At 37.3% G+C, this 17,409-nt stretch overlaps 5 protein-coding genes across 5 annotated transcripts; 2 read left to right on the top strand and 3 right to left on the bottom strand.

The window, feature by feature from the left end:
- Positions 1–1,022: 1,022 nt before the first annotated feature.
- LOC106305791 (transmembrane 9 superfamily member 3) lies at positions 1,023–3,692 on the bottom strand. The gene is made up of 7 exons (XM_013742180.1): positions 3,464–3,692; positions 3,290–3,330; positions 2,570–3,155; positions 2,364–2,501; positions 2,121–2,277; positions 1,554–2,038; positions 1,023–1,475 (listed from the first exon to the last, which is right to left on the bottom strand). Exons 1-7 carry the CDS (start codon positions 3,613–3,615, stop codon positions 1,256–1,258), a joined length of 1,779 nt encoding a protein of 592 aa, XP_013597634.1. The 5' UTR covers positions 3,616–3,692; the 3' UTR covers positions 1,023–1,255.
- A 4,542-nt stretch (positions 3,693–8,234) lies between these two features.
- On the top strand, positions 8,235–10,910 carry LOC106305793 (protein NRT1/ PTR FAMILY 8.3). Its single transcript, XM_013742181.1, has 5 exons — positions 8,235–8,385; positions 8,779–8,878; positions 8,965–9,182; positions 9,278–9,834; positions 9,927–10,910. The coding sequence occupies exons 1-5, from the start codon at positions 8,332–8,334 to the stop codon at positions 10,753–10,755; spliced, it is 1,758 nt and encodes a 585-aa protein (XP_013597635.1). The 5' UTR covers positions 8,235–8,331; the 3' UTR covers positions 10,756–10,910.
- A 294-nt stretch (positions 10,911–11,204) lies between these two features.
- Positions 11,205–11,825, bottom strand: LOC106303069. Its single transcript, XM_013739434.1, has one exon. The coding sequence runs from the start codon at positions 11,823–11,825 to the stop codon at positions 11,205–11,207; it is 621 nt and encodes a 206-aa protein (XP_013594888.1).
- Positions 11,826–11,891: 66 nt separating this feature from the next.
- LOC106303070 lies at positions 11,892–13,187 on the bottom strand. Its single transcript, XM_013739435.1, has 3 exons — positions 12,635–13,187; positions 12,284–12,445; positions 11,892–12,139 (listed from the first exon to the last, which is right to left on the bottom strand). Exons 1-3 carry the CDS (start codon positions 13,185–13,187, stop codon positions 11,892–11,894), a joined length of 963 nt encoding a protein of 320 aa, XP_013594889.1.
- A 1,717-nt stretch (positions 13,188–14,904) lies between these two features.
- Positions 14,905–16,713, top strand: LOC106302073 (NADH dehydrogenase [ubiquinone] 1 beta subcomplex subunit 7-like). Its single transcript, XM_013738587.1, has 2 exons — positions 14,905–15,316; positions 16,509–16,713. Exon 1 carries the CDS (start codon positions 14,977–14,979, stop codon positions 15,283–15,285), a length of 309 nt encoding a protein of 102 aa, XP_013594041.1. The 5' UTR covers positions 14,905–14,976; the 3' UTR covers positions 15,286–15,316; positions 16,509–16,713.
- Positions 16,714–17,409: the final 696 nt, after the last annotated feature.

Here is a 17,409-nt window from a genome sequence, read left to right on the forward strand (position 1 = left end):
GGTTTCGGCGGGAAAACACGTTTTTGGTGGGAACACATTTTACGGTTTTCGCGGGAAAACGAGATTTTTCGGTTTTGGCGGGAAAATACAAATTTCGGTTTTGGCGAGAAAATACGTTTTTTGGTTTTGGCGGGAAAACACGGTTTTGCAATTTTGGCGGGAAAACATGATTTGCGACTTTGGCGGGAAAACGTGTTTTTTTGTGTTTTGACGGAAAAATGTATTTTGGGGTGTTGGCATTCGCGGGAAAACGAGATTTTTCGGTTTTGGCGGGAAAATACAAATTTCGGTTTTGGCGAGAAAATACGTTTTTTGGTTTTGGCGGGAAAACACGGTTTTGCAATTTTGGCGGGAAAACATGATTTGCGACTTTGGCGGGAAAACGTGTTTTTTTGTGTTTTGACGGAAAAATGTATTTTGGGGTGTTGGCATGAAAACATGTTTTCGGTTTTTTGCGGAAAAACACGTTTTTGCAATTTTGACGTGAAAACATTTTTTCGCAATTTTAGCGGGAAAACGCGTTTAGGGGTTTTGGCGTGAAAAAGTAGTTTTTAGCACGGTAAAAAGTGTTTTTGTAGTTTTGTCAGTTTTCATTTGTGACAAAAATGATATTATGTTTAGGTTTGTAATTTGTGAATTACATTAGGAGTATAATAGACATTATACAATTTTGAATGAACCATCTCCATTCAAATGATCCAAATTGGTTCAGCTGAATGAACTTTAAAATTAAGTCTAAATTTTCAAAAGTCATCCGGATGATCCATCTGAATGAGTTACACTTTTAGTGACTAAACAAACAAAACTCTCATCTTCATCCGGATGGTCCATCCAGATGGAGAAACAAACAGGCCCATAATATATTCCCTTCCTTTTTAATAGAATACTCTTTGTCAAAATAACATTTAGGTCGCTACAACCACTGTTCAGATTCAGAACTTCACATCGTTATTTTATCTTGTAGGGCTGGAGAAACTAGTTGGTTTTAGATCCAAGCAAATGAAAAATGAATAGAAGGAAACTCGGTAATTAAAATATATATATAAGAAAAAGATACAATGTAGTTAATTAATTAACCAAAAAGAGAAAGAGAAGACACTATAGTATAGCATAACAAAGAGAGACTCGCCTAAACAACACACAAGCTTTCATAGTTACCTACATAACAGATCTCTTTTTCATGGTTTCATCTTCTTTGTTCTACCAAAAATCATACGCGACGCTTTTTAAGGGAGTGTGGTTGGCAGCAACGTTTCTACTCGCATTTAATCGACCTGTAAATGTGGCGGACGAAGAGGAGAGCTGCACGGAAGCCAACTGTTCCGAGCATGAGGAAGAAACCGTAACAAATACAAGCCATGTAACCGAAGAAGAAAGAGGTTTGCATGAAACCAGACATGTCTGATCTCGCGTAGTAATAGTATAAGCAGTACGCGTAGATGAATAAACCAGTCGATCCACCACACAAGAATGATCTGCAACAAAGATTTAACATAATTATAATAGATTCAAAATCTCTGCAATTATGTAACGCAAGTGCAACGTGATCTTACCTCCACCACCATTCGTGATCTTCAGCGGCGAGCTGGAAATAAGTAAGGGCAACGGTTATAAAGGCGGTAACGATCAAGAGGATGATGAAGACGATGAAGAGGATACTGTAAATGGTGTAGATCCTGTGACCCCAAACACTGGCAAAGATGTAATATAGCTCGATGTAGATGGCACTGAAAGGAAGGAAACCAGCCATGGCCATCTGAGGTATAGCACTCCTGTACCACGGGAGTGGCGGGATCTCCCTGGGATACTTAGTGGTGCGGACTGGAGCTTGGAACTCCGCTTTGCTGTTTTTACCGGCGATACCACCCAATACAAGTAAAGGAGAAGTCACTAGTGTCCAAATGAGGACGATCACAACAATGGTTCCAAAGGGAAGAGCTGCGGTTGCGCTGTAGGCGATTGCCACGGTGTTTAGGAAGCAGAAAGTGAGGAAGAGCGGGCCACAGAAGAGACCTCCAGTGAGCAACAAGTTCCTCACCTGAGAGAAAAGCGAGAGGCTTTATTATTTTCTGTTTAAAAGAAATATTTGAGGGAAATGGGTTTGGTGTTTGTTTACTTACCCAGTTCTTTCCTTCGAGTTGACAGTAGAAAGAGGAGGCGGTGTATCCGGCGATTCCAGAGGTGAGAGCGTAGATAACGACCAAAGCTGTGAAGAGTGCTCCTCGGTTGTATGGATAGAACACTCCAACAAGTGAAAGAATGAAGATGAATATGGTCCTGATGACATATGAAGGAAGTTAGTTAGTGTTTGGCAATAAAGACATGCGCAAGAAAAGCATGTCAGGAACTGAAAAGGGACTTACAGAGTGAACAGCTGAGTCCCGCTGCCGAGAGATGCAGCAAAGAGAGATTTGTGCTTTGGGAACCGGAACACATCTCCATGAATGTACTTCCATCCAGTTTCCTCTTGATCATCAGCAGCTTCCTCATCTTGAGCATACCTTCAAGGAACGGGACAAAAAGTCTATAATCTTTGAGTTCATGAAAGAGTAGCATTTTAAAAACTTACTTCATGAAATCATTCTTGAGGACCCGCATCAAGATCGTCGCAAGGAAACCAGTCAAAAGAAGGACAGTAACACACGAATTGATAATCGAGAACCAGTGAATCTCCAAGTGATGCGGAAGAGAAGAAGACATGGCGTACTTATCCATCCTCTTCTCGAAAGGAGTCTCAGTCTCCTTCCACTTCACAGTATACATAAACTCCGCATCAACTTCCTTGTCCTCAGTAACATCCACAAGCGAATGAGGATCCATCCTAGCATTGATTTCAATCACCCGGTCGTTGTTGTACAGAATCTCAAACTGGATGTGCTTGTAAAGGAAGTACTTGAACTCCGTCGGATCAGATTTGCCCTCTTTCTCAACCTTCCCAATGAATCCCCAGATAGGCAGATCATCGTAGTACATCTGAAAGTAATAGTCTTTCTCAACAGCTCTTCGGAACTGCTCGACTTCTTCTCTGCTGAGCTTCTTTTTGCAGTACGTCTCAGAGTCTTTCTCGTCTCTGAAGTTGAGCTTGTATGGAGCGCTAACAAGGCGGTCACCGTTCAATACCTCACCGAGAGCTTCCTTCTTATCTTTCACTCCCTCTGTAAAACCAACAATGAACAACAAATCTGAATCTTGCACAACATAGAGCTTCTAAGATCTCGAATTTAATTAAACCGACAGCTAAACCGACATTTACAATTCTAATAACCACCGGTTAGTCTAATAATCGTACCTGGAACACAGAAGGGGAGATCGAAGTACCGATACGTCTCACTATAAACATCATCAAGCATTATTGATTAATAGATAGACGAAATTGGAATACTATCGCATGTATAGCTAACGATCAATGCATTTATTCAAATAGAATCTCAGATCTAGCACTAAAATTGAGAATCGTTGTTACCTGGGATTGTGAAATGGGCCGACCTTGTTGGCGTAGAGAGGGACAGAGTCGCCTTCCTTGTAACGGTGATCGGAGGCATCGGATCTGACGATTCCGGCGGCGGAGAAGAGGAGAGCTCCGAGGAAGAGGAGCAGAGTCGTCGGTGTGCTCATGGTGTTTCTGTGAGGTGAAGAGAATCGTGAGATCTGAGTTTGCTTTTATGTTTTGGGAAAATGTAAATGGGAAAAGGCCGACCAAATGACTTATCTGAATTTTTTTTTAAAACTTTTTACCGAATTAGATCTACAATATAATTTTATATTTTGTACGTAAAAAAGATAGTGCAAACAAATAAAATATGTAGCTAATAAATTCAATTTCTTACGACACTTTATTATACATTAAAATATTTAATTTACTAAACTAGATTTTTATTGATAAAAAAACTAGATTTTATAAATTATTTGATTTATCCTAGTATATTTTGTATTCCTTGGTGTTTTTTATAAAATTATAAATTCGTTTAATTTTTCTTTTAACTAAATATATCAATGAATTAGTTTTTCAACGCTTTGTGGAAAAAAAAAACTTGTGAAAGACAGATAGAAAAATGGTAGATAATCTGAAGCAATAAAATTTATTTAGTCAGATTTTCGTTGCAATGTCACTATATTATCTTTCTAACTATAATATTTTTCTATTGGTAGATTGGTTTCCATTCTTTCGTAGTTAAATGGCAACAAAATACATTTTTGGGTATGAAATCAACATTTATTGTCTGAAAGTAAACACTTGATGCCAAAGGGACAATGTCGTCCAAAGTAACTCTTACGTTTTAGAGGAACTTGTTTTCTGCTAAACCATTCTACATAACGTTTCGCATAATGTAATTTTTTTAAAAAAAAATTAACTTTGTAGCTCCGTAGTTTATTAAAGCGCCAATAAAGCAATTATACTTTTGAATACTGCATGTTAATTACACGAACTTTGTTGAATGGTAAAGCTAGTTTGGAAAAGGGCAAATCTCCAAAATAGCACATTTCTAAGTTTATATCACAAAAATAGCACTCAAAAACTAAAATGACCAAAATAGCACCTTTCTAAGTTTATACTTTGAAAATTTTAATTATTTTATTTTTCAAAATTTGAAATCTTATCCCCAAAATCTCATTTCTCAACTCTAAACCCTAAACCCTAAACTCTAAACCCTAAACCCTAAACCATAAACCCTAAACCCTAAACTCTAAACCCTAAACCCTAAAATCTAAACCCTAAACCCTAAACTTTAAACCCTAAACCCTAAATCCTCAACCTCATCCTTTAACTCTAAACCTTAAGTTTGTGACTTTTGATAAAACATTAAGTGCTATTTTTGTGACTTTTGACCTTGAGTGCTAGTTTGGAAACAAAAACTTGATTTATTGCTATTTTTATCTTTTTCTTTTTGGAAAAATACTAAAAACTTCCAGTTCAAAATCTACCATCTCAGATTTTATTCACTTGTATAGTTAACTGATGTAGATATTTAATTTTCATTGCGAACAGCCAAATCTATATGGCGTCGATAAACATGTTTCTTAGTCGGTCGGATCTTGACCTTGCCAAAGACCTCAAAGTTATTAAAAACTATTGCATGTTGATATATTTTACTATTAAATTAATAGAACATTCATCTGGTAAGTTAAACGAAAAGGTAAATAGTAACGAGCCTATTTGGTTTAAAATAAGTTTAAGACCCAAACATAAATAGCTTTTATTAAAGGCCTGCCATCACTTTATTTGTTTTCTTTTGTTTGTGACCCATCAGTCATACTGTTGGTCAAATAAACGGAATCCGGAAATCCGATCCGATAAAAATAAATTTGAACCGATCCGAATCCGACATAAATATCAAATATATTTTTTATGATATTTCGGGTTATTGGTATTATCCAATTCTAACCCGAAACTAAATGGTTATCCGATAAAACCCGAAATATTCAAAATCTCAAAAAAAACTTGTACCAAACAAGATCTTAATTTAATATTTATCCAAATACACTAAGATATTATTGAACATCTAAAATAATTATCTAATACATGAAGGTTGATAGTTGAAGGTGGCGGTTGAAACTTGAAGTTTTTATATTTTGATTTTGTTTTTATTGAATAACTAGATTTTGACTCGCGCTTTGAAAACGCGGGATTATCTCTTTCTTAAATATATTATTTTATAACATATTATATTTATAATATTTATATTTTTATAATTGTTTTTTATATGTGTAGTAGTTATTTATATATTTAGGATGATATGTATTGAGATATAAATATAATAATATATATAATGACTTGTATTTTAAAAGCACGGGATTTGTTTCTTTTGAAAATTAAATATTTGTTAATTGTAACCTTATGTGTTATTTGATAACTATTTTTTTTAATAGTGTTGATGTTTTATAGTCATACAAAGTAATTCGAATAGTTATTTTTTTAAAAAAGAGTTCCTTGTATTAATATTTTTAGTTTATTGTAAACTATTAAATCCCAAATATCCTTTTCGTAGCATATTTTAAAAGGTGATTAAAAGAAATACAAACAAAAACTTGAATCCATTTTTATGTTTTTCTATTTTTAAAATGGGGTTTCCAATTTTTTTTGTCAATAAAGATCAAGTATTTAAATGAGCTTCGGTCTATAAATTCGTGAAACCCACCCACAAGTAATCCAACTTATTCGACGGTCTTAAAAAAAAAGAAATGGAAAGTAATAATAAAAGATTATATTCAGATTTTTGGCATGACTAAATTGCTAATACAATGTAAATAACATTTATGTCATAAATCGATTTTAGTATAGATCTTTGAAGTATACGTAAAAATGATTATAATCTTATTGGGTTTCTAATAAAGCCGAAAAGAGCTTGAAAATCCCAGATTTTTTTACTGCCGTAATGGGCTCGTAAATTCGTTTTTAAATACTTGTTTCAGACTGGTGCAATTAATATGGCCGAAAACCATTTAAATTTTTCAGAAAGATAATAGCAATTTTTGTAATTAATTGAAAAATCATGGGCATAATCCTAAGAAAGATTCTGCTTTAATAGTATAGATGTTTCTCATTTCATGAAAACTTGGTTTTGTTTTTTGTTTTCATTTATTTGATTTTCTTTCTATCAATAACTAGGTTTACCTTTCATTTGATTTTGAATGATCATGTTTGATGTTCATTTCTTAATTTTTAATCGATGTTACTTATGTTTTGGTTACAAAATAGGTACAAATAAGGTATTTTAAAACCGAATAACCAATTTTACTTATGTTTTGGTTACAAAGTAGGTACAAATCATGTAATTTTAAACCGAATAATCGACTGAGACCCAAACCCGAAATTACATCGGGTTGTACCGGTTCTTTGAAGATTTACTAACCCCGATCTGAACTTGATAGAACTCGAACTAGTCTCGAACCGAAGTTTCATATAACCTTAATGGAGCTGAATTTGATAAACCCAAAAAACCGAGACCCGATTGGACAAAACCGAAATCCGATTGAGACCCCAAATGCCAAGGCCTAGTCAGTATATTCTTTGAGTTAGGTTATTCTAATTGCCTTTTTAATAAGTTATTCTAATTGCCTAACTGCTTATTCATATTTTCTTCTCTGTTAGAAATTATAAATTGCTTATATTAATAATATTTCCTTGCTTAACAGCTTATGATATTTCCTTGGTTACATGAAACATGTTCATCCTCATAGTGGCTCTAAGACTTGAAATATTTACCATACGAGTGTTCATGCAGCTTACTAGGAGATGCTTGATGAGGGAAGAATATCTAAAAATACTACTAATATTTTGATGCGGTCCGTAAGAGGATAAGGTGTTGGATCGGGTTTCTACGGAGTCTTATGTGACTGGACTGGTCTACAACTGCATGTTATATTCTTGAGTTGGGCATGTTTGCATCCGTGTGGTTTGTTGGGTGTCGACGAAAATTGATGTTGGTTCTGTATTAAAATGAACATCATCCAAATGAATTTAAAATTTTAGTCTAAAATGAGATGCATTTGGGTGATTTATTAAAATGAGTTTAATTGGTGTATCTAGATGGAGATAAACATATTCAAAATAATAAATGCAAATTTAACTCATTTCTAAATAAAAGATTTAAATACAAATTTTAAACAAACAAATAATCATGATATAAATCACTATTTTCCGTTAGAACCATAAAATCAAACTTTCGGACCAAAAATACAAGTTCATATTTTTTCATCAAAATCATATTTTCCACTAAAACTGTAAAATTGTATTTTGACCAAAAACTACAAAACCATATTTTCACCAAAACCACAAACTACATGTTTCTTACAAAACCGCAAAATCGTATTCTCCCGCCAAAACTGAAAAACGATTTTTCTGTCAAAATCACAAAATTACATTTTTTTCGTCTAAACCGTAAAATTATATTTTCCGCCAAAACCATTAGCAACTAAAAAAAACTTGAAAACAGAGCAACAAATAAAATACATACATATATCGTTTCTTGGTTAGGGTAATACAAGTTGAAAAAAATAAAAAAATAAAAACTTGAAAACAGAGCAACAAATAAACATATATCGTTTCTTGGTTAGAGTAATACAAGTTGAAAAAATGGACAAGGCGATCCACAAGTCTTATCTTTACGTCGTCAACAAGCAGAGAAATCGCTATCGAAAAAGATCAGATTGTCGTTGTACTTTGCTTATTATATTAGTTCGCTTATTATATTATCCGTTTTATTTAATTTTTCTCACAATAAATTAAAAAAAAAAGTCGTTGGGAAAATTAAAATAGAAAACAATCACGTCACGTCACGTCTTCCAAATAAATAAAGAGTAAAGATGGAATCTTAAATCGAAGCGAGAAGGATGGGCTCCATTGAAGAAGAATCACCTCTCATCGAAGAAGGTTTAATCTCACAGGTTTGATCATCACTTTCGCTCTCAGGGGTTGTTTCTAATCGCTTGAATTTAGGTTGTCTGGATTGTGATTTTTTCGCTCTCTCTCAGGGTTTTAATTTCTCCAAAATCTTGACTTGAGATTGAGTTTGGTGATCTTATGCATGTTTCTTTCTGGGTTTGTTGAGAGATTTTCTGGGTAATTACTGTTTATCATCTTCCATGTATCTGTTTTTGAATCTCTGATAACCCTTGAGGTTGATTATGATGATGATTCAGATGTTTGAACTTTGCAAGTACAGATCAGATTATATTTGAGCTAAAGCTATTTTGAAGCTTGATTCCATTAACACAGTATTATTGTTTACTGCAATGGTCTTTAGCTAAAAGATGTAATCTTGAATTTTATATAACCAGGAACCAAAACTGTATGCTCAAGATGGTTCAGTGGACCTTCATGGAAACCCACCGTTGAAGGAGAAGACAGGCAACTGGAAAGCTTGTCCTTTCATTTTAGGTACATTTTTGTTTCATTTCAATTCTTACAAAACTTATCCTTCTTTGTGTCTAACCTTTTGAAAATGATATTTTTTTAATGTGTAGGCAATGAATGCTGCGAGAGGCTAGCTTACTATGGTATCGCTGGGAATCTGATCACTTACCTCACCACTAAACTCCACCAAGGAAACGTTTCAGCTGCTAGAAACGTCACCACATGGCAGGGGACTTGTTATCTCACCCCTCTCATTGGTGCTGTCTTGGCCGATGCTTACTGGGGCAGATACTGGACCATCGCTTGTTTCTCCGGCATTTACTTCATCGTAAGCACCTTTTGATTGGTTTAGTTGGTTGTCTCTTATCACCCAATTGATTTGAAGTTTGAGTTTTGGTTTTCTTTGCTCTGTTTTTTGTATAGGGCATGTCTGCGCTAACTCTCTCAGCGTCAGTTCCAGCATTGAAACCAGCTGAATGCATTGGCGGTTTCTGTCCATCAGCAACACCAGCTCAGTACGCAATGTTCTTTGGCGGGCTTTACCTCATCGCCCTCGGCACTGGAGGCATCAAACCATGCGTCTCATCCTTCGGTGCAGACCAGTTCGATGACACGGACTCGCGCGAACGAGTTAAGAAAGCTTCCTTCTTCAACTGGTTCTACTTCTCCATCAACATTGGAGCGCTAGTCTCTTCTAGTCTTCTTGTCTGGATCCAAGAGAACCGCGGCTGGGGTTTAGGTTTTGGTATACCAACAGTGTTCATGGGACTCGCCATCGCAAGTTTCTTCTTTGGCACACCTCTTTACAGGTTTCAGAAGCCTGGAGGCAGCCCTATCACTCGAATCTCTCAAGTGGTGGTCGCCTCGTTCCGTAAATCCACTCTCAAAGTCCCTGAAGACGCAATGCTTCTGTATGAAACGCAGGACAAGAACTCTGCTATTGCTGGAAGTCGAAAAATCGAACATACCGATGATTGCCAGTAAGAGTTTCATCTTCTTTATTGGAATGAACAAAAAAATAAAATATATATAGCTTTGCTTTGTTTAACATGCGGGGTCTATACTGATGCAGGTATCTTGACAAAGCTGCTGTGATCTCAGAAGAAGAATCCAAAGCCGGAGACTTTTCCAACTCGTGGAGACTATGTACTGTTACTCAAGTCGAAGAACTCAAGATTCTGATACGAATGTTCCCTATCTGGGCTTCAGGGATCATCTTCTCAGCTGTATACGCACAAATGTCCACGATGTTTGTTCAACAAGGCCGAGCCATGGACTGCAAAATAGGATCGTTCCAGCTTCCTCCTGCAGCGCTCGGGACGTTTGACACAGCAAGTGTCATCATCTGGGTTCCTCTCTACGACAGATTCATCGTCCCTTTAGCTAGACGGTTTACTGGAGTAGACAAAGGATTCACTGAGATACAAAGAATGGGGGTCGGTTTGTTTGTCTCTGTTCTCTGTATGGCAGCTGCAGCCGTTGTTGAAATCATCAGGCTCCATTTAGCCAACGAGCTCGGGTTGGTTGAGTCTGGAGCTCCTGTTCCTATATCTGTGTTATGGCAGATCCCACAGTACTTCATCCTCGGTGCAGCGGAAGTGTTCTACTTCATTGGGCAGCTGGAGTTTTTCTATGATCAGTCTCCAGATGCAATGAGAAGCTTGTGCAGTGCGTTGGCTCTTTTGACCAATGCGCTTGGGAACTACTTGAGTTCGTTGATCCTCACGCTGGTGACTTACTTTACGACGAGGAACGGTGGAGAAGGTTGGATATCAGATAATCTGAACTCGGGTCATCTTGATTACTACTTCTGGCTTTTGGCTGGTCTTAGCCTTGTGAACATGGCTGTTTACTTCTTCTCTGCGGCTAGGTATAAGCAGAAGAAGGCGTCCAAGTTATAATGTGGTTGCTCTCTCTCTCCCTCCTTCCATTACATACAATAAGTATGTTTCTTTTCTTGTGTAAATTGTGTCTGTTTAAAAGAACAACTGTTTGTGTACTCGTTTCTTTCAGTTCCAAACAGTCTCTCACATTTGCTTTTGCAGTGTTAAATCAATTACAATCTTCTAACCAATAAGTCAATAACTCTCTAAATTGTGTAGTGTTAAATTAGTATATGTATACAAGATTATAAGTTTTTTTTTTTATAACGCTGGATATTATTGAGCCATCACGGCAAACACTTGAAACAAAATTTCACACCGAGGGAAGAACAATAACCATACCAGTAGGCAGGTGCAAACAAATAAAGTATAAAATGGTTGTCTAAAAAGACAAATTGTCTAAAAAGACAAAACACCATAGCAAACCACTCGCTTCAGAGGTGAAGGTGAGACAGGGGTGTTCCCATTTAAGGAGAAGGAGTAGCGTTCCTTGCTTCATACGCAATTAGATCTTTCAACCAGTTAGGGCCACCAAAAGCTATGTAGGACTGATATCTGCGTTCAGAGATTACACTATTGGCTATTCTCTGTGCTAACACATTCCTAGCTTCCAGAACGTGATCCAAAGACCAAAATTGAAACCATTGTACCATATCACAGATTTTCCCCACAAGTTCCACGGCTCCATGGCATGAATTTGGGCTTAGGAAACATGCTCTTGCGCGCTCGCAAGAGGATTCAAAGATGACCTGACCCTTACGCATGGATTTCATGCTCTCGATTTCCCAAAAGATTGCTAAGAGCTCTTCTTGTTCTCTGGTCTGCACAAAGGAATATGATCTCCTGCCATGCACTAAAACTTTTCCTCTGCTATCCCTTACGAACCAAGCGGCTCCACTCTTGCGAGAAGATTCAGACCAGGAGGCAGCAATGTTACATTTTAAAATGTCATCAGCTGGTGCCTTCCAAGATGGTTTGATAGCTCGAGACGGTTGTGTAGGAGCTGTGGGGCTAGCGTCAGGGTAGTTCAGCTCAAACCAAATGTTGGATTCTTCCTCAGCTTTCCTCATAATAGTAGCAGGGTCCATTCTTATTTTTTCAAAAACCAGAGCATTGCAAGCTTTCCATATATGCCAAAGCACCCAGAGGATACTCTATCGGAGTTGAGTATGGCAGTCTTTACTTTTGGTGCAAGCTACTAGATGGTGCATGTTGAGGAAAACAGAGTTTTGAGAAAGCCCTCTCTCCGGGAGAGGCAACCCTGCATCAGACCATGTATCTCTAGCCGTTGGACAATTGAATAAGGTATGACATATTGTCTCCTGTTCTGCTCCACAAGCTTTACAAGCTCGCTCTACTGGAATGCCTCGGTAACGTAATTGTTCCGCTACAGCCAGAGCACCTGCCAAAGCACGCCAGATGAAATGCCGAATCTTTGGTGTTGTTTGCAATTTCCAAATATTTTTCCATAGACTCTTCTCAATAGGGGGAAGTGAACCATTCCCAGGTACTTGCAGATTCTATAGGGTATCAATAAGTTTGTAACCACTCTGTGACGAGTAAGAGCCTTCTCGAGTGAAACCCCAGCATAGTCTATCCTCCTTGTGGATCATCGGTTTGATGTTTAGTATTGAAGCTGCGTCTTCTTCAGTAAAAAGCTCATTAATCTTCTGAGTGTCCCATAGACCCGTATTGGGAATAAGAAGGTCTGCGACACACAGAGTTAGATCCACAACGCTGTCCTGCCTATACATTGGTGCTCTTGGAATAGGATTTTGAAGCCAGTTTTCCGTCCAAACTCTTGTTGAGTTCCCATTTCCTATTCTCTTGACCATGCCTTTAGCTAGTAACTCTCTGCCATGAAGTATGCTTCTCAATGCATACGAAGGTCACGTACCTTCCCCACATTCCATAAAGGATCCATTTCTCCAATACTTACTCTTGAGGACCCTAGCTACCAACGAATCAGGTCTTTGCAGTATGCGCCATGCTTGTTTCGCCAACAACGCCTGGCTGAAACTACTGATGTCGTGAAAGCCCATGCCACCTTCTTCTTTATGTTTACAAAGGCGTTGCCAAGCTACCCATGCTATCTTCTTTTTATTAGATCCATTACTCCACCAAAATTCGACCATGGCACTGGTGAGTTTATCACAAAGATCCTTTGTGAGTTTGAAAACAGACATGGCATACACTGGAAGTGCTAACGCAATCGATTTTAGCAAAATTTCCTTGCAACCTTGTGATAAGGCTTTAAGGAACCAGCCCTGAAATCTGCCTTGTAGTCTTTCTCGGATAAAGTTTAACAGCTCCTGTTTGAAGCCATGGAAGCACTCCGGTAAACCTAGATACGTTCCATCTCCACCTTCTTTATCTATTTCCAGAATCCGCTTGATCTCAGCTTTCCCTTCTGCAGGAACCTTCCCGCCAAAGATAACAGAGGACTTCATTTTATTGATTTCCTGACCAGACGCGTCGCCGTATTGCTTTAAGAATTACATGAGCGTCAAGCTTTCTTCTGTATCAGCTCTGCACATCAGTAAACTATCGTCGGCAAATAAGAGATGGTGAACTGCAGGTCCATTTTTGTTCAGCTTGATCCCCTGAAGTTTCCAATTCTTCTTAGCCATATTCAGCACGTGAGCCAAGGCCTCAGCACATAAGATGAACAAGAAGGGTGATAGTGGATCGCCTTGTCTGATGCCACACTCTGGTTTAATGAGTCCATGTGTCTGGCCATTCGATAGAATCGTGTATGAGACTGTTGTAACGCAGCTCATAACCCATCGTACCCACTTGTGATCAAAGCCCATATTTTCAAGTAATGTCTCCAAGAAGGACCATTCAACGCGATCGTATGCCTTTGACATATCAGTTTTGATCGCCATAAACTGTTTGCCTATCGACTCATTCGTATGGAGCCCATGCACCATTTCATGTGCAACAATGATGATGTCGGAGATGAGGCGTTCTGATACGAAGGCACTTTGAGTGTCTGAAACCAACTCTGGAAGTATTGGCTTGAGGCGTTGACACAAAATCTTAGAGATGATTTTGTATTGAACAGAACATAAGCTGATTGGTCGCATGTCCTTCATCACTGAGGGATTTGGTACCTTGGGGAGTAAGCAAAGTTGGGTGTGATTCCACCCCTCTGGAATAACAGCAAAACTAAAGAAATTCTGGATCTCTTGTTATGCTTGGGCCAACTATGTGCCAGAATTTCTGGTAGAAAGCCCCCGTCAACCCATCCTCCCCTGGCGCGCTACTTGCTTTGATATGGAAGGCCGCTTGTTTAATCTCCTCCAGCGTTACCGGTCTTGTGAGCTTTTCATTCATCGCAGGTGTAACTCTGCTTTCAAAGCCATCAAAAAGCGCTTCCATCTCGTACGGATTTGTACTCATGAAAAGTTCACGAAAGTACTCCGCTGGTAGGTCCTCTTTTGCTCCTTCCGAGAACAGTTCCTCTCCAAGGTCATTTTTAAGCATAAGAATTTTGTTCCTGATCTTCCTGCTTTTGACGCAATTATGGAAAAAGGACGTGTTCTTATCTCCTTCTTTTAACCATTGTTCTCTGCATTATAAGTTATGCATGTTATATGAAATATATTTGAAAAAAACTGAAAATATCTTGTTTGAGAAAACCACCAAAGATACTGAAATTTAAAAAGAAACAAAAATGCGAAGTTTCTTTTTTTTTTGAAGATAAAAATGTGAAGTTTCACTTGAGACATTTTCACTTTCAACCTTTTAAATAATTAATTTTAATCTTTTCTAACTAAATCGTTTTAGATAAGTGAAAAATTAAATGCTAAATCGATTTAACAATGAGTTTTGTATATCTAAAACAATTTAGTAAAAAAAGATTAAAATTAACTATTTAACATTTGAATGCTAAAATAAATCAAACTAAAAGTTTATGATTTTGTTTGGCTGTGTAAAGACCAGTTCTCGTGCAAAGAATAACAAGGTGGATATGACTTAGCCTGCAGTTCTCACTTCTCAGAATCCGCCATCGGTAACGGTTCATCTTTTGTATAATTTAAAATGTTGTCGAGAAAAGAAATCAAAAGACCATTTGAATTAAAATTTGGGCTTAATATATCAATTGAGCCCATTTATAATGGGCGCAATATGACCCGGAACAAAAAACCTGACTATGTCCGGGTCAAGCAAATCGGAGTCGCCAAAGAGGAAAAAAAGGAGAGGTTTGGGTAGAGAGGGGATCGCGAGACGAAAATGGAGGTTCCAGGTTCATCGAAGAAGATGATCGCAACGCAGGAAGAGATGGTCGCAGCCAAAGTACCCCTCGGATACAGAGATCAGTGCGCTCATCTCCTGATCCCGCTCAACAAATGTCGCCAGGCTGAGTTCTTCCTCCCGTGGAAGTGCGAGGACGAGCGCCACGTGTACGAGAAGTGCGAGAACGAGCTCGTCATGGAGAGGATGCTCGCGATGCAGAAGATCCGCGAGGAAGAAGCCAAGGCTAAACAGGATAAGAAACAAGGGAACGGTGTTCCTCTGATCCCTAAGACCGCTAATGCTTAGCCCCTCCTCGATTCGATTTTCCAGGTTTCCGGTTAGTCTCCGGTTCTTTAATTGGCTGGGTGATTTGAATGAGATTGTTTGGTGTTAGATTTGAACATTTGACTAATATTGGATTTGATGTCAAAAAAAAAAAAAAAAAAAAAAGACTAATATTGGATTCAGTTTTGAGGAAAGATTTTTTTGTATCAGTCATGCTTGAGAAATATCTGGAAATGTCTTCTTCTTTGCATTTGATTGTTCTTTGTAAGCCATCTCAATTTTAGCTTAAAGTACTACTCAGTAGTGAGTGAGCTTGTAAGTTGTTTCTCAGATCTTGGCTACAGTTACTTTGGTGTTGTTATTTATAAATCCTTATGACGCTTTGTACACTACACACTTAGCTCTGTTCTTCTGCTTTAAAGATTCTGCAAGAAGATAACACTCCTGAAACCTTTAGGTACTTTTTTACTAAAGCCGGAATAGGGATTTCGCTTATTAACAGGACTCAGCTCAATTTGCTAGACTATATGTTCGGTTTGAAAGTCTTATGCTTGGTCATTGTTTGAGCTTGTTAATTGTGTCATAGAGATACTATGGCTACAGTCATTTCGTGTTACTTGTTGAATCCTTCACAGAACGCATTTACCTCTGTCTCAACTCTGAACCTCTTCTACTTTAACGATTCTGCAAGAAGATACACTCCTTTATTTGGTGGATTATATATATACAAACATATAGCATATGTTCAGTAGATCCATTCCTCTGAACATTTATGTTCTCTAACATCTAGGTTTACAAACTCTTATGCTTTGTCAATGTATGAACTTGTAAACTGTGTCTTAGATTTCGTGGCTACCGTCAATATGTAAGAAGAAATGTGAAATTACAGCACTCACTACAGATTTAGGTCTGTGTCTGAACATCTTCTGGTTTAAAGATTCTGCAAAGAAGATACACACACTCCTTGATTTGGTGGATTTTATATACATATGTCAGTCAGTGTCACAACAGCTACATTAATATTCTCTTTATTTATACTTTCTCACTTGCCATTGAGTACTACAATGTTCATTGTCCTTGCCACTATGATTTGACAGTAACGGGTGTTTCTCTGCTCTATAGACAGACACCCGTACTAAATGTTTGGTCTAAGATTCTCTAGCATGTCAATGATTTTGTTTCACCCGACTCTTTTGCTCATTCTTCTTCTGTGTCCTAATTCATACTCTGAAATATTTGGACAGGGAATCTCTGGAACTGTGAAGAAGGTGGGGCTCTGCTTTTCAGTATTTTCTTCTTGTTGGTGATGAAAAATTTGTTGCTACATTCTCAGATGTTCAAAGATTATATCTCTTTTCGTTTTTTTTCTTCCTCTTGTTTAACTTTGTGAAACTGTTTCACAGAAAAGAAAAAAATAAGATGCAAACACTCATCTTTTTGTTGGTTTTCTATCTTTAATCTTTGAGAGAGAAAATTGAACATATTATATACAATATAAACAATTTCATCTGAGTTAAATTTATTCAGCCAATCTAAACTATTAAAACAGGAGTACATTTAGTACTTGACCCTGAGTTTTCCTCAAAAATTACTATTCTATGCCATTACTGTAAAACACGGTCGTTTTACATTAATCGCTAACCAAATCGTTTTAATTCCTAGACTATAAATTCGTTAACCAAATCGTTTTACATTCCTAGACCATAAATTCGTTAAAAACCATAACTTTGCACTATCTACTTATGTGTTACTAAAACAATTAATGCAATCGTGATAAGACCTCGGTGTCTCTTGGTCTACTTAATCAAAACCATCAATAAATACATTTATACATACATTTTCATAACATGACTAAACCATCAATTTCCATTGGGATAATAATATTCTAATCTTGATCTGCAGAATCAAAACCAGTATATTAGATAGATACAAATTCATTTGATTACATTAAAAACAAAGTTGTGTTCATTGGTCTATTTGTTTGTCATATTATGATCGTAACATTATCAACAACATGTTTCTCATATAAGTTTTGTATGTGGTTTCTTTCACTTGTGTGATCTCAGATGTATATAAAGGCTTGTTTGGACCTACTTCTGAAAAAAAAAAACTTAATGAAATGTAATGTACCACCAAAGACAAATA

This window comes from Brassica oleracea, chromosome C7, assembly GCF_000695525.1.
Source record: "Brassica oleracea var. oleracea cultivar TO1000 chromosome C7, BOL, whole genome shotgun sequence".
In the NCBI taxonomy this organism is placed as follows: Eukaryota; Viridiplantae; Streptophyta; class Magnoliopsida; order Brassicales; family Brassicaceae; genus Brassica; species Brassica oleracea.